Source organism: Mastigoproctus giganteus, chromosome 11, assembly GCF_048544385.1.
Source record: "Mastigoproctus giganteus isolate SK-2022 chromosome 11, ASM4854438v1, whole genome shotgun sequence".
Taxonomy (NCBI): Eukaryota; Metazoa; Arthropoda; class Arachnida; order Uropygi; family Thelyphonidae; genus Mastigoproctus; species Mastigoproctus giganteus.
In genome coordinates, this window is record NC_143585.1 from 32,209,018 (window position 1) to 32,225,705 (window position 16,688).

A 16,688-nucleotide genomic window follows, 5' to 3' on the forward strand; every position below is an offset into this window, starting at 1 on the left:
CACTTCTTAGCCCATCTGCCCAAATTTTCTAGATCCTGTTGCAGTAGCACACTGCCATTATGTCATTAACAACCCTGCCAACCTTTGTATCATCTGCAAACTTCGACACTAAGCCTGATATACCTTCATCAATATTAATAAATATACAAAACAACAGTGGAACCAACACCGAACCCCGTGGAACTCCACTAATAACATTAGTCCACGAAGAGCAGCACCCATTGATTACCACCCTCTGTCTTCTCCCACTCAACCATCCTTTTATCCATTGTAGCAACTTACCCAATGTAGCAATGTTACCAACAGTAAATTCTAAGTGGGAAGCATTCAAGGAATTTATCGTGGAAGCTACTAAAAGGTACATACGTATTAAGAAATACTGTTCAAGGTTTAGGCCTAAATGGTTGTCAAACGAACTAATGAGACTCATAACAGAGAAGAAAAATGCACGGGATGCATATAAATTATCAAGCGACTCAGAAGCCTATGGCAGATATAAGCTAGTTTGTAATTAGGTCACAAAGGAGGTTAGGCAGGCGAAGGCAGATCACGAGAAATCCATGGCAAAAGATGCTAAGAAAAACAGCAAAGATTTCTTTACTTATATAAACTCTAAAAGGAAGGGGATGAATCTGATTGGTCCACTTGACATCGATGGTTCGACTGTTGATGATCCTGCTCAGATAGCAAACAAACTGAATGAGTATTTTGCATCTACATTCACACGTGAGGAATTATTAAGGTTTGAAAATGACAGAAGGTTATCAACCTTCTGTCATTTTCAAGGTTTACCTTCATCAATATATAGCCTGATATACCTACATCAATATCATTGATAAATATACAAAACAACAGTGGACCTAACACCGAACCCTGTGGGACCCCACTAATAACATTAGTCCAAGAAGAGCAGCGCCCATTGATTACCACCCTCTGTCTTCTCCCACTTAACCATCCTTTTATCCATTGTAGCAACTTACCCTTAATACCATTCTGCTCCAATTTGTACAATAGTCTTCCATGCGCAACAGTGTCAAAAGCTTTGCTGAAATCCAAATATATGATATCAAAATTATTTTTTGCATCCAGTTCCTTTGTAACCACATCATAATGTATCAAATTTGTCAGACAAGACTTTCCCTTAACAAACCCATGCTGTGTCTGAATTATTGCTGCAGTCTTGTCTAGATGATCCTGCAATGCATCTTTAACCAGTGACTCCATTATTTTACCCAGAACAGAAGTTAAACTAACTGGTCTGTAATTATTCGTGTCACCCTTCGAACCTCCTTTGTGAATTGGGGATACATTTGCACATCTCCAGTCCGTGGGAACCTCCCCCACGTCCAAGGATGCTCTCATAATTATGGCTAAGGGTTTGCTTAGTTGCTTGGCGGCCTCCTTTAATATAACTGGATAGATCCCATCCACCCCAGGTGCCTTTCTTATGTTTAACTTCAACAACTTCTCCTCCACTTTGCTCTCAGTTATTACAAAATCATTAAGCACCTTGCTACAATTTGAAAACCTTCTGCCATTTTCAAACCTTAATAACTCCTCATGTGTGAATGTAGATGCAAAATACTCATTCAGATTGTTTGCTATCTGAGCAGGATCATCAACAGTCGAACCATCGATATCAAGTGGACCAATCAGATTCATCCCCTTACTTTTAGAGTTTATATAAGTAAAGAAATCCTTGCTGTTTTTCTTAGCATCCTCTACCAAAGATTTCTTGTAATCTGCCTTCACTTGCCTAACCTCCTTTGTGACCTGATTACAGACTAGCTTATATGTGCCACAGGATTCTGAGTCGCTTGATAATTTATATGCATCCCATGCATTTTTCTTCTCTGTCACGAGTCTCGTTAGTTCATTTGATAACCATTTAGGCCTAAACCTTGAACAATATTTCTTAATGGGTATGACACTTTTAGTAGCTTCTACAATTAATTCCTTGAATGCTTCCCACTTAGAATTTACTGTTGGTAACATCGTCAGTTGATTCCACTCTACAGAATTTAAAAACTGTCTGAGACCACTGTACTCACCTTTACGGAAGCAAAAAGCAAAAAAACCTTTCCGTTACCCCTGATGGTAATTATATCTTTAAGTAAATCCCACATCAGTACACTGTGATCACTGCCACCTAGTGGTTCCTCTATCTGCAAATTCTTAATACATGAATGATCACTGCTGATAACCAGATCAAGAGTATTACCCTCTCTGGTTGCCTCTCGAACATGCTGCTGCAGAAAACAATCATCCAATAAATCCACAAAAGTCTTACTAGTGTGTGAGTGACCAACCCACAAGTTTCAGCCAACAGTGGCACGTATCTGGGAAGTTAAAATCCCCCAATTATAAGACATTCTGATTTACTAAGCCCACTCTATTTCTCTGTACAATTGTTCATTGTACTAGTTCTGCCTTGAACTTATTTAAGTTGTCGACCTCCACTACAACAGATGAAAGTTTGTTCCAACAATCAACCATCTCCTGGCTAAAGGCAAATTAGCAGAATTGACAGTTTTGTTTGCATTTAGCAAAATGAGTCTATTTTTATTGTTTTGAAGTTTGTCAATTTTTTTTTTCATGGTGAATTGCTGGGAGCCATTGCGGTACAAGTAAACACATGGGTTCTGTTAGGGTAGCTAAGAATAGAAACACGTGTGCAGGTATACTTGCGTGTACACCAATGCTAGGAGTTTAGTAAATAAATTTGATGAATTTGAGGTATTGCTCAAAACATCGAAGGCAGATATTGTTGGGATATCAGAGACGTGGTGTCACACAGATATAAGGGATGCAGAACTGGAATTTGGGGAGTACAACGTCTACAGAAAGGATAGACAGGATAGGAAGGGAGGAGGGGTTATGCTATTAGTTAAGAAACACATAAAAACCAAGGAAGTGAAGCCAGTCGACATCGCTGGACAGTGCAGTGTGGAGTCAGTTTGGTGTGACATAAACATTGGGAGATCAAAATTGAGAGTAGGAGTGTGCTATAGGCCTAATGACTCTGATGAGTATAATAAGGAACTGTACAGGGAAATAGAGTGGGCCAGTAAATCAGAGTGTCTTATAATGGGAGATTTTAATTTCCCAGATATTGACTGGAATTTGGGGGCTGGTTACTCACACACTAGCAGGACTTTTGTGGATTTATTGGATGATTGTTTTCTACATCAGCTTGTTCGGGAGGCAACTAGAGGGAGTAATACTCTTGATTTGATTATCAGCAGTGATTCTTCATGCATTAAGAATCTGCAGATAAATGAACCACTAGGTGGCAGTGATCACAGTGTGCTGAAGTGGGATTTACTCAAAGAGGTAACTACCATTAGGGGTAAAGGGAAGGGTTATTGCTTCCGTAAAGGCGACTACGATGGACTGAGACAGTATTTAAATCCTATACAGTGGAACCAACTGATGATGTTACCAACAGCAAATTCAAAATGGGAAGCATTCAAAGAACTTATCTTGGAAGCTACTAGGCTTTACATACCAACTAAGAAATATTGTTCAAGGTTTAGGCCAAAATGGATGTCAGATGAACTAATGAGGCATATGGCAGAGAAGAAAAATGCATGGCATACATACAAATTAACACATGACACAGAAGCCTATGATAGATACAAGTTGATATGCAACCAAGTTACAAAGGAAGTTAGGCAGGCAAAGGCAGATTACGAGAAATCCTTGGCAAGGGATGCAAAGAAAAACAGCAAAGAGTTCTTTACTTATGTAAACTCTAGAAGGAAGGGGATGAATCAGATTGGTCCACTTGATATTGATGGGTCAAGTGTTGATGATCCTGCTCAGGTAGCTCACAAACTAAATGAATATTTTGCATCGACATTCACACATGAGGAGTTATTCAGCGAGGGGAATGCCAGAGGTGTATTCAACTCTAGCAGTAAGGTACAGAATCTTGAAATAACTGGGGGTAAAGTGGAGGAGAAACTGTTGAAGATAAACACAAGAAAGGCACCCGGGGTGGATGGGATCTATCCAGTTATATTAAAGGAGGCAGCAAAGGAAGTAAGCAAACCCTTAGCCATAATTATGAGAGCTTCCTTGGACTCAGGGGAGGTACCCATAGACTGGAAATGTGCAAATGTGACCCCAATTCACAAAGGAGGATCAAAGGCTGACACAAGTAATTATAGACCTGTGAGCTTAACTTCTGTTCCAGGAAAATTAATGGAGGCACTGGTTAAAGAACCACTGCAGGATCATTTAGACAAGACTTCAGTTATAGCTCAGACACAGCATGGTTTTGTTAAGGGGAAGTCTTGCCTGACCAACTTGATTGGATATTATGATGCAGTCACAAAAGAACTGGATGCAGGGAATAACTTTGATATTATATACTTGGATCTTAGAAAGGCTTTTGATACTGTTGCACATGGAAGACTGCTACACAAATTGGAGCAGTGTGACATTGGAGGCAAATTGCTGCTATGGATAAAGGGGTGGTTGAGGGGGAGAAGACAGAGAGTGGTAATCAATGGACACTGCTCATCGTGGACTGATGTTATTAGTGGAGTCCCTCAGGGCTCAGTGTTGGGTCCATTATTGTTTTCTGTATTTATAAATGATATTGATGATGGTATATCGGGCTTAATGTCCAAGTTTGCAGACGATACAAAGGTTGGCAGGGTTATCAAGGACACTACTGACACTATGCTGCTGCAACAGGATCTGGAAAGGTTGAGCAGATGGGCTGAGAGGTGGCAAATGAAGTTTAACATTGACAAATGTAAAGTACTACACATGGGAAACACAACCCCAGAGCAACGTATCAACTCTGTGGTACTACACTGACAGTGGTAGAGAATGAAAGGGACTTGGGGGTGGTTGTGCAGGCAGATATGAAGTTCTCTGAGCAGTGCAGACGGGCTGCAAGAGTAGCTCATGGAGTATTGTCAATGATATACAGGAATTTTTTCAGCAGGGATAAGGAGGTGATTATTCCATTGTATAAGGCGATGGTCAGGCCACACCTAGAGTACTGTATACAGGTCTGGAGGCCTCATTTCAAGAAGGATGTAGAGCTGCTGGAACGAGTACAGAGAAGGGCAACAAGATTAGTGAATGGAACAAAAGGGTGCTCTTACGAAGAAAGGCTTAAGTTTTGCAAATTACAGTGTCTGGAGACTAGGCACCAGCGAGGTGATCTGATAGAGGTGTATAAAGCCTTGAATGGTTTATGCATGCTCAATGCTGATGGGATTCTTCCTCTAGCTCAGGAAAATCACCTGAGAGGGCATAAATTCAAATTGAGGAAAGACAGATGTAGGATAGACGTGCGGAAATTTGCCTTTAGCCAGCGGGTGGTTGGTTGGTGGAACAGACTTCCATCCCTTGTGGTGGAGGTTGATAGCCTAAATAAGTTTAAGGCTCAGCTGGACAGATATTTTGAACGAATAGAGGGGTGAAGTGGAAGTGGTTTTTTTTTTTTTTTTTTGGGCTGATGCTGCATAAGCTTGCTTGCATCAAATGCCTCTACTAATGCTAATGCTAATTTTGGTATTAATTTTTATTTTCATTTTATTTTCCCACATTTCTTAGCTCATCTCCAGTGTTTCTTATTTTTTAAACTCAGAGCGATGATGGTGATAGGTTCGTACACTATATCATACTTTAGATTACTGGTGTCAATAAGATTTATTTATTTCATACCTGTAAAATCACATGATAAACAAAGTGACATACATTTTTTACCCAATGCTTTAAACACACACTTAGCACAGCTGCTGCACTTAGGCTAAATATTAGCTGTAATCCTTTCAACGGCAAGTCATTGCATGTGGGTGGGCCCATCACAGTGAACTTTCAATGGTGGTGGTGGTGGGCTGTTTAGAGTGAGTTTTCTTCTGGCATTTTGAAATTTTCTAAAAATTCAATCTTTGTACATAAATGCCTTTAGCATTTAAACTTTAGCATGATAAAGCATGATTTTAGACTTTAACACGACAGTAAAATTACTGGTAAAAATCAAATCAGAAAAAAAAAAAAAAAAAAAAAAGGACAGTGGAGCTGAATTCCACAGAAATTGTTTAATTTTGCACCCTACTTTAGTAAGTCTAAAACAAAAAACTGGATCAGTAGATAAAACTGTCTCATCTGATTTCAAAAGCTATTTTCAGGCTACTCTCTATTATAAACAGTGTCAACAATTAGTTGGCAACACTGATAAGTAATCGCAACACTTTGATAATTCGAAATTAGATAATTTCAATACTGATGATGAGTCAAAAAATTACTGTAGAACAAAATCCTTTATTAAAAATTTTTAAGGCGTGTTTTAGAAAGACAGTTTTACTGTGTAAGTTAATTAATCACTTTTATGCAACTACTTAATTCTCTTTTAAAATGTTCTCTGCCACTGAAAGAGTACATTTTGACAGATTATTTTAAACTCTGAACCTAGTTTCCTCAGCTATGTATAAGCCTTGTATATACATCAGTCATATAGTATCTATGTCACATATGCAAAGGCACTGTACAGTCAATGAAAAATGTATAATCATTATTATCCTGTTAATACTATAGTACATATTCTGAATTAGTTTATACTATACTGTATCAGTAGAATAACATTAAACATTCAAACTTTTCTTTGTTCTTTTTCTGTAATTTATGAAGTATTGATAAAAGATCTTTTCAATATGACCATTTTTCACATTCTCCTGGGAGGGGGAGGTCACTATAAAGAGCTTTAAATGTAGTTCGAGAAAATGCCATACCGTGTTTATGTTCCCCTATTTCAATACCTGCATTGAAACAACACCTTCTGCTTCTTTATTTAAAAACTTTAATTAGAAAATAGAAAGATGAACTTGGCTGTTCACGTCTGTCTCGCATTGTTTCAGCCAACCGGAGAGCAACAGTGGCACATATCCCTGCAGTCTTGAGGGAGGTGCCAGAAATGTCCCTATCAAGAACACCAGCTATCATTAGCCACAATAGGTTATAGGAGCTGCCGATCCACCAGAGTCCCATTGCTAACACCATGATACAGGACTCTACGCCTCAACTTGGTGAAAGAACGTTGGTACCAGATTTCGGATGAATGGAGACAGGTCTCCTGAGTCCCATTTCCAGTTATTTCGAGGGGATGGGAGGGTGCGTATGTGGCAAAAACCGCACAAAGCTATGCACCTGACATGTCAACAAGGAACTGTTCGGGCAGGTGGACGGTTGATAATGGTCTGGGGGCATGTTCAACTGGTACATCTAGTGTGATCTCTGAATGGTCCAGGTTATGTGTCCATCCTTGCAGACCATCTGCATACGTTCATGGTCATCGGGCATCCACAGGGAAATGGACTCTTCAGCAGGACCATGCAACTCTCCACAGAACCGTGGTGACTAGAGCATGGTTTGAAGAGAATTCCATAGATTTTACCACCATGGAATGGCCTCCCCGTTCACTGGACATGAACTCTTTGGGGCATCTTTGGGATGCTGAGGAAAGGTCCCTTCGAGTTTTGGATCCTCCACCCAGGAATGTGACAGAATTATGGACAGCAGTGCAATAAGCATGGATGGAAATACCTGTGGAACGTTTTCGTGAACTAGTGGACTCAATGCCTCACTGTGAGACCACCCTTATTCAGGCGAAAGGTGGGCCTACCCATTACTAGGGTAAGTATCCCATGATTTCTGTCCACTCAATGTATACGATTATTATAAAACTTCTAAACTGGAAGAACTGGCAGGTATTATATATCACAGGGTTTCTAATTTCTTAAAATGAAACAATAACAGTTTTTCAGAATAAAAATTAGAACAGAAAATACAGAGAACTGTCCTCTAGCCTTGGGTTAAGTAAATGTGTATGAAAGGTGCTAACAGACAACTCAAGTACTTTTGTCACTATATGCTCAAAAGTCCACAAGTTAGTTTTAATTATCCAACGAATCAAATTGTCACTGAAAGCCTAAGTCAAATGGGGAACAAACCCTTTCTAGGCAACAGAGTTTTATACTTACATGGTACCTCCAGGGCCTAGTGAACCAACGTCTATGGCTATTAAAATATCTCAAAATTAACCTTGTTAGGGACTGTATAAATTACTGTTTAATTTTATTAATTTTTTAATATGCCATTTGTTTAAGCACAAATGTGTAAATGAATGGTGCAGGCAGGTTAATAATCTTGCTGAACATTGAAGTAATCTTATTCCATATTTTCACAATTTCAGCATTATTTATTTTTTTTTTTTTTGGGTTTTGTTAGTGAATTTTTATGACCACTTTGTTAGTGAATTTTTATTAACAGCTTGGTTAGTGAATTTTTATTAACAGCTTGGTTAGTGAATTATGGAAATTTTTGGATGTTTGTTGTACACAACCCCTAAGAACATCATACATCTCACTGAAGGTTATTCAATGTTTAAAGTTAATACAGAATCAAGACTATAAAGTTGAAAAACATTTACAAAAAGAATTTATTCTAACTTACAGGAATACTAAACGGTGCACAATGCTGTCGGCTTGATGATGGAAGTCGTTCTGAACGTGAAGGGATACGGGGAAGAAGAGGTGGGCGACTGTACGAAGATGATGAGGATGGTGTTGGCAAAACAGCTGTATTACTTTCTGTAGCTGTGCACGAGGAACTAGCATCTGTTCTTGCAGCTGAAGAATCTACGGATACTGAAGGAAGAGGGACAAATACTACACTTGAAGGGGCGGGAAGATTGCTGTTATCTTGATCATCCATGGGATGATCATCTCCATCATCTGTTGCATCTACAAAAAAATGCAAACAAAATCCAATTATAATTTAGGACAAACAAAATTTAAAAAAATTTTCAGACAATTTTTTTTCCCAGTTTTAAAAACGATTTAAAACAAAATTCCTCACTAATTTCACAACTATATGTCTCAGTTAGAATCGCAGCGATGATCATTTCCACCTACTATCATTTCCACCCACGAAGTGCCACTTAATTTTTGATAGAATTCCAATTACCAATTGCTTCAACCACTACTCATTTAAGTCTAATGCGCCAATAAAAACCAACTAACCAACCCATTTAAGTTCCAGATAATTTGGTTATGATGAAATTGATTCTGTTATTAGCATTAGCAGAGGCATTTGATGCAAGAAAGCAAGCTTATGCAGCATCAGCCAAAAAAAAAAAAAAAAAAAAAAAGTAAAATAAATAAATAAAAAATAACCACTTCCACTTCACCCCATGTTCGTTCAAAATACCTGTCCAGCTGAGCCTTAAACTTATTTAGGCTATCAACTTCCACGACAAGGGATGGAAGTCTGATCCACCTACCAACCACCTGCTGGCTAAAGGCAAATTTCCGCACATCTATCCTACATCTGTCTTTCCGCAATTTGAATTTATGCCATCTCAGGTGATTATTCTGAGCAAGAGGAAGAATCCCATCAGCACTGAGCATGCTGAAACCATTCAAGGCTTTGTACACCTCTATCAGATCATCTCGCTGGTGCCTAGTCTCCAGACACTGTAATTTGCAAAACTTATGCCTTTCTTCGTAAGAACACCCCTTTGTTCCATTCACTAATTTTGTTGCCCTTCTCTGTATTCCTTCCAGCAGCTCTACATCCTTCTTGAAATGAGGCCTCCAGGCCTGTATACAGTACTCTAGGTGTGGCCTGACCATTGCCTTATACAAGGGAATAATCACCTCCTTATCCCTGCTAGAAAAATTCCTATATAACATTGACAATACACCATGAGCTACTCTTGCAGCCCGTCTGCACTGCTCAGAGAACTTCATATCTGCCTGCACAACCACCCCCAGGTCCCTTTCATTCTCTACCACTGCCAGTATAGTACCACAGAGTTGATACGTTGCTCTGGGGTTGCTGTTTCCCATATGTAGTACTTTACATTTGTCAATGTTATGGGCCTGAGAGGTGTCATTTGCCACCTCTCAGGCCCATCTGCTCAACCTTTCCAGATCCTGTTGCAGCAGCATAGTGTCAGTAGTGTCCTTGACAACCCTGCCAACCTTCGTATCGTCTGCAAACTTGGACATTAAGCTTGATATACCATCATCAATATCAGTTATAAATACAGAGAACAATAAAGGACCCAATACTGAACCCTGAGGGACTCCACTAATAACATTAGTCCACGATGAGCATTGTCCATTGATTACCACTCTCTCAGTCTTCTCCCCCTGAACCACCCCTTTAAGCATAGCAGCAATTTGCCTCCAATGCCACACTACTCCAATTTGTGCAGCAGTCTTCCATGTGCAACAGTATGAAAAGCCTTTCTAAGATCCAAGTATATAATATCAAAGTTATTCCCTGCATCCAGTTCTTTTGTGACTGCATCATAGTATCCAATCAAATTGGTCAGGCAAGACTTCCCCTTAACAAAACCATGCTGTGTCCGAGCTATAACTAAAGTCTTGTCTAGATGATCCTGCAGTGATTCTTTAACCAGTGGTTCCATTAATTTTCCTGGAACAGAAGTTAAACTCACAGGTCAATAATTACTTGTGTCAGCCTTTGATCCTCCCTTGTGAATTGGGGTCACATTTGCACATCTCCAGTCCATGGGTACCTCCCCTGAGTCCAAGGAAGCTCTCATAATTATGGCTAAGGGTTTGCTTACTTCCTTTGCTGCCTCCTTTAATATAACTGGATAGATCCCATCCACCCCAGGTGCCTTTCTTGTGTTTATATTCAACAATTTCTCCTCCACTTTACTCTCAGTTATTACAAGATTCTCTAGCTTACTGCTAGAGTTGAATACACCTCTGGCATTCCCCTCACTGAATAACTCCTCATGTGTGAATGTCGATGCAAAATATTCATTTAGTTTGTTAGCTACCTGAGCAGGGTCATCAACAGTTGACCCATCGATATCAAGTGGACCAATCTGATTCATCCCCTTCCTTCTAGAGTTTACATAAGTAAAGAACGCTTTGCTGTTTTTCTTCGCATCCCTTGCCAAGGATCTCTCGTAATCTGCCTTTGCCTGCCTAACCTCCTTTGTAACTTGGTTACAGATCAAGTTGTATCTAATCATAGGCTTCTGTGTCATGTGTTAATTTGTATGTATCCCATGCATTTTTCTTCTCTGCCATATGCCTCATTAGTTCATCTGACATCCATTTAGGCCTAAAACTTGAACAATATTTCTTAGTTGGTATGTAAAGCCTAGTAGCTTCCAAGATAAGTTCTTTGAATGCTTCCCATTTTGAATTTGCTGTTGGTAATCTCCCACTTCAGAACACTGTGATCACTGCCACCTAGTGGTTCATTTATCTGCAGATTCTTAATGCATGAAGAATCACTACTGATAATCAAATCAAGAGTATTACCCCCTCTAGTTGCCTCCCGAACATGCTGATGTAGAAAACAATCATCCAATAAATCCACAAAAGCCTTGCTAGTGTGTGAGTGACCAGCCCCAAATTCCAGTCAATATCTGGGAAATTAAAATCCCCCATTATAAGACTCTCTGATTTACTGGCCCATTCTATTTCTCTGTACAGTTTCTTATTATACTCATCAGAGTCATTAGGCCTATAGCACACTCCTACTCTCAATTTTGATCTCCCAATGCTTATGTCACACCAAACTGACTCGACACTGCACTGTCCAGCGATGTCCACTGGCTTCACTTCCTTGGATTTTATGTGTTTCTTAACTAATAGCATAACCCCTCCTCCCTTCCTATCCTGTCTATCCTTTCTGTAGACACTGTACTCCCTAAATTCCAGTTCTGCATTCCTTATATCTGTGTGACACCACGTCTCTGAAATCCCAACAATATCTGCCTTTGATGTTTTGAGCAATACCTCAAATTCATCAAATTTATTTACTAAACTCCTAGCATTGGTGTACACGCAAGTATACATGCACCTGTTTCTATTCTTAGCTACCCTAACACAACCCATGTGTTTACTTGGACCCCCATGATTCCCAGCAGTCTTTGAAATATCCTGCATCTTATTTTCCAGGCTGCTCCTCATTCCAATAAAAGCAGTGCAAGAATCACTTTCTCCTCTGCCAGTGGCTACTGTTAATCTATTAGTCCTTGTATCCCCCCAATCTAGCAGTTTTCCGACCCACCTAACACTGCCTCGATAGCATCAGCAAACATTCTTGCACCCTTTCTATTTAAGTGTATCCCATCCCTGTAGAAGCAGTCTCTCCTGTTAACAAGTACAGACCAGGCTGAAAAAAATTCTACCCCTTGAGCCCTGCACAATCTTTCCAGGGCCGAATTGATCGACAGGGCTCTCATCATATACTCCCTCCTATCGTGTCTGGGCAGAATTGCAGACACTTTCAAATTCAACCCTAATTCACGGCTTTTTTTCATCAGTGACCTGTACTTGTTAAGTAATTCCGCTGGTCTCCTACTCTTAATATCATTAGTGCCAACGTATACAACTATATCACCTTTTGTACAACTATATACAACTATATCACCTTAAAAGATGATATCTGCTCTACAACGTCATCAACCTTTGCCCCTGGCAGACATACCCTGGTCCGGTTCCACCTATCCATTTTATAAAGCATGTTTCCCGTTTCCCTGACAATAGAGTCACCAACAACTACTAGTTCCTCTGGGACTAGCGCATTCTGCCTTGGGGGTTGCCGCTGTGTTGCGTGATGACCAAGTGCAAGCTCTGGCATTGGTGTGGGAGCTGAGAGCTTGATGGGCCCCTCATTTGTAATCCTTCGAGGGCATGCACCCTGTCCTTCAAGCTCTCATATAGGCCCATAACAACACTGAGTTGTCCCATGATTTCCTTATACTCCTTGCATCGCGCACATACAAAGACATCCCCCATGGCAGTATCATGTCCCATACCTGACTGCTCCGCAAACATCAAGCAAATAATGCATCTTAAAAGGCTGTGATTCAGAGGGCAAATGCCCCTCCTCAGTTCTCCCCTGAGCCACAGCATTCCCATTAGCTTGAGCCTTTTGCTTTGCTGCTCTGGTTTGAGTCATGATTTCGATTTACTTTCAATAAAATTTCAATTTCAGTATAAAATTAAATCCTAATCTTGTATCCCAACACAGTTATAACGCTATATTTATGTTTCAGTAACGAGTGTTATATACTAAATATTTGTTTCAGTAACGAGTGTTATCTACGAAATATTTGTTTCAGTAACAAGTGTTATGTATTAATTATTTATTTTTACTAATTATTTATGTTACGTAACCTAAGTGGTTATATGTATAGTTAAAAGTACAATTTAATTGCCAATGAAGTTCGACAAGATTAATAGATTTTACTGATTAATTTTCCCGTAACAATGGCGGTTATTTACGAACGGCAAACACGTGGATTTGATACCCTTTCCGATACTAAGTAATACCTACAAAATCTCTATCTAAGTTACTTTAAACTTAAGTACCGTAAATAGGAATATAAAGCTACTCTAGAAAATAAGTTAATATGTCAATTTAAACTAATAAAGCAGAAAATAAATCAGAAAAAACTTCTCTGTTCCAAGAGCGGCAGAAAGGCACGTCCGCACCGGCAACTCTCGTCCTCAAAATGTGATATACTGTATTTGAATAATGTTTGAAATTATGACTATAATTGAGGTAATGATGAACACCATAGCAAGATCCAAACTTCTTTACATTTCGAGGGTACAGCTCTAAACTGGTGTTCGCAGGTCGGCCACTAGTTAGTACACCAGACCGAACCTATTGGTAACTGTCTAGAAGGCTTCCGGATCAGCTAGTGTATACTCTTGCTACCTTTACTCTGCCAGATATGACTGGACACAAGCACATTACAAATATTGCTTCCTCTGCATCTAAAAAACTTGGTTTTTTCTTTCGCTCTCGGCATTACTTTTCTTCCAAACAGCTGTTCACTCTGTATTGTTCCAACATCTGGGGTGGTGCCCCCCAAAACCTCTCTCAAGCTTCTAGATTCCATTCAGAAGAGGGCATTTAAGTTAATTAATGATTCATCTCTAACAGAGTCTCTCCACCCTCTAGTCTGATAGATGTACTGTTTCTGCTGCATGCCTTTTCTACAGATACTTCTAGGGGCACTGTTCTTCTGAATTGGCTACTACCATTCCCACTGTATCTTTCAAAACAGTCCGAACATGTGCTTTGTGTTCGGACTAAATAATGCTATAAATTACAGTTTATAAATTATAAACTATAATTTATAGCATTACATATGCATTTTAATAACTTTATCACATAGTCCGTAATGTCCAATATTAATATTTGTTGAGTTATTAGTATTGGTGATTTGGTGTAGATATATTATTGTAAACAGATCACCAGAGAGTTTGAATCATGTAAGTTGACGATAGATAGATAAATTTATTTTCTATTATAATTACTTAGAATTTAAATATGTAATGGTATAGCGTAACACATATAACTTAAAATTGACTGAAGATATAAAATTGAGGAAAGACAGTTAGCATTAGTAGAGGCACATGATCAAGAAAGCAAGTTTATAAATCATCAGCCAAAAAAAAAAAAAAAAAAAAACCATTCCCATTTCACAGATCCATTCATTGCAAATGTTTCTTTAGTTCTGACTTGAATTTATTTAAGCTATCAACTCCCACAACAACAGATGGAAGTTTGTTCCAGCAAACTATCCGCTGGCTAAAGGCAAACCTGAAATTTTATTCAGAACTGTCTTCCCTCAGTTTGAATCTATACCCCCCCTTAGATTTGTAATCTGAGCAAGAGAAAGTATCCCATCGGCATTGAACCTGCTCAATTCATTCAAGGTCTTATATACCTGAATCAGATCGCCTCGCAGGAACTAATCTACAGAAGCTGCAATTTGCAGAACTTAAGCCTTTCTTCATAAGATCACCCGTTTGTTCGCTTCACCAGTCATGTTGCCCTTCTCTGTACTCGTTCTAGCAACTCTATATCCTTCCTAAAATGAGGCTTCCAGATCTGTTCACAGTATTCAAGGTGTGGCATGACGACTGCCTTTTACAAGGGGATAATCAACTCAGTATCCCTGCTCGCAATGTTCCTGTATATATCATTGACAAGACCACATGACCTACTCTGGCAGCCTGTCTCCATTCCTCAGACTACTTCATATCTAACTGCCCCCCCCCCCCCCCACACGTCTCTTTTATTCTCCACTACCCTGAGTGTAACACCACCCAATAGGTACATTTCGCTGGGGTTACTGTGACCTATATGCAGTACTTTGCTTTTGTCAATGTTAAACTATAGCAGCTGCTACTTCTCAGCCCAATTGCCAACTTTTCCAGATCCTGTTGCAGCAGCATACGGTCATTACTGTTATTAACAACTCAGCCAACCTTTTTATCATCTGAAAACTTTGACATTAAGCTTGATATACCTACATCAATATCAGTGATAAATTACACAAAACAAAAATGGGCCCAACACTGAACTCTGAGGGACATTACCCTGAGGGCCACAATAACATTAGTCCACGTAGAGCAGTACCCATTGATCACCACTCTGTCTTTTCCCATTCAACCATCCTTTTATCCACTGTAGCAACTTGCTCTTAATGACATACTGCTCCAATTTGTATAGTTGTCTTCCATGTGCAACAGTATCAAAGGCTTTCCTGAAATCCAAGTATATGATATCAAAATTATTCTTTGCATCCAGTTCCTTTGTTACTACATCATAATATCCAATCAAATTGGTCATACAAGAATACCCCTTGACAAATCCATGCTGTGTCTGAATTATTGCTGCAGTCTCGTCTAGATGATCCTGCAATGCATCTTTAACCAGTGACTCCGTTATTTTACCAGGAACAGAAGTCAAACTAACAGGTCTGTAATTACTCTTGTCACCATTTGATCCTCCTTTGAGAATTGGGGTCACATTCACACATCTCCAGTCCACGGGTACCTCCCCTGAGTCCAAGGAAGTTTTTATAATTACGGCTAAGGGTTTGTTTACTTCCTTTGCTGCCTCCTTTAATATAACTGGATAGATTCCATCCACCCAAGGTGCCTTTCTTATGTTTAACTTCAACAATTTCTCCTCCACTTTGCTTGTTCTGAGTTATTACAAAATCATTTAACTCCTTGTTAGAGTTTGATAAACATCTGGTCCTCTCCTCCTTGAATAACTCCTCATGTGTGAATGTAGATGCAAAATACTCATTTAGTTCGGCAGCTATCTGAGAATGATCATCTAGAGTCAAACCGTTGATATGAAGTGAACCAATGATTTATCCCCTTCCTTTTCGAGTTTATATAAGTAAAGAAGTCTTTGCTGTTTCTTTGCACCCTTTGCCAAAGATTTCATAAACTGACTTTTCTTGCGTAACCACCTTTGTGGCTTGATTACAGTTTGTATCTACCAAAGGCTTCTGTGTCACCTGACCATTTATGTGCATCCAATGCTTTTTTCTTCTCTGCCACAAGTCTCATTAGTTCATCTGACATCCATTTGGGCCTGAACCTAGAGCAGCATTTCTTAGTTAGAACAAAAAGCCTAGTAGCTTCCAAAATTACTTCCTTCATTTAGAATTTGCTGTTGGTAAAATCATCAATTGGTCCCACTGTACAGTTCCTAAAAAATCTCTGAGACCAATGTAGTTCCTTTACAAAAGCAAAAACCCTTCCCTTTATCCCTGATGGCAGTTACTTCTTTAAGTAAATCCCACATCAGTACACTGTGATCACTGTATCTGTAAATTCTTAATGCTTGGA

The 16,688-nt window shown here is 39.3% G+C and overlaps 1 protein-coding gene across 2 annotated transcripts in view; it reads right to left on the reverse strand.

The window, feature by feature from the left end:
• The window catches only part of Mgtor (nuclear basket protein megator), a 676,213-nt gene that overhangs the window by 71,364 nt on the left and 588,161 nt on the right, over positions 1–16,688 (reverse strand). For both annotated transcript variants that reach the window (XM_090385135.1, XM_090385134.1), the window contains exon 47: positions 8,476–8,765. In XM_090385135.1, coding sequence (XP_090241261.1) covers positions 8,476–8,765 — 290 coding nt within the window. The remainder of the gene's footprint in view (positions 1–8,475; positions 8,766–16,688) is intronic.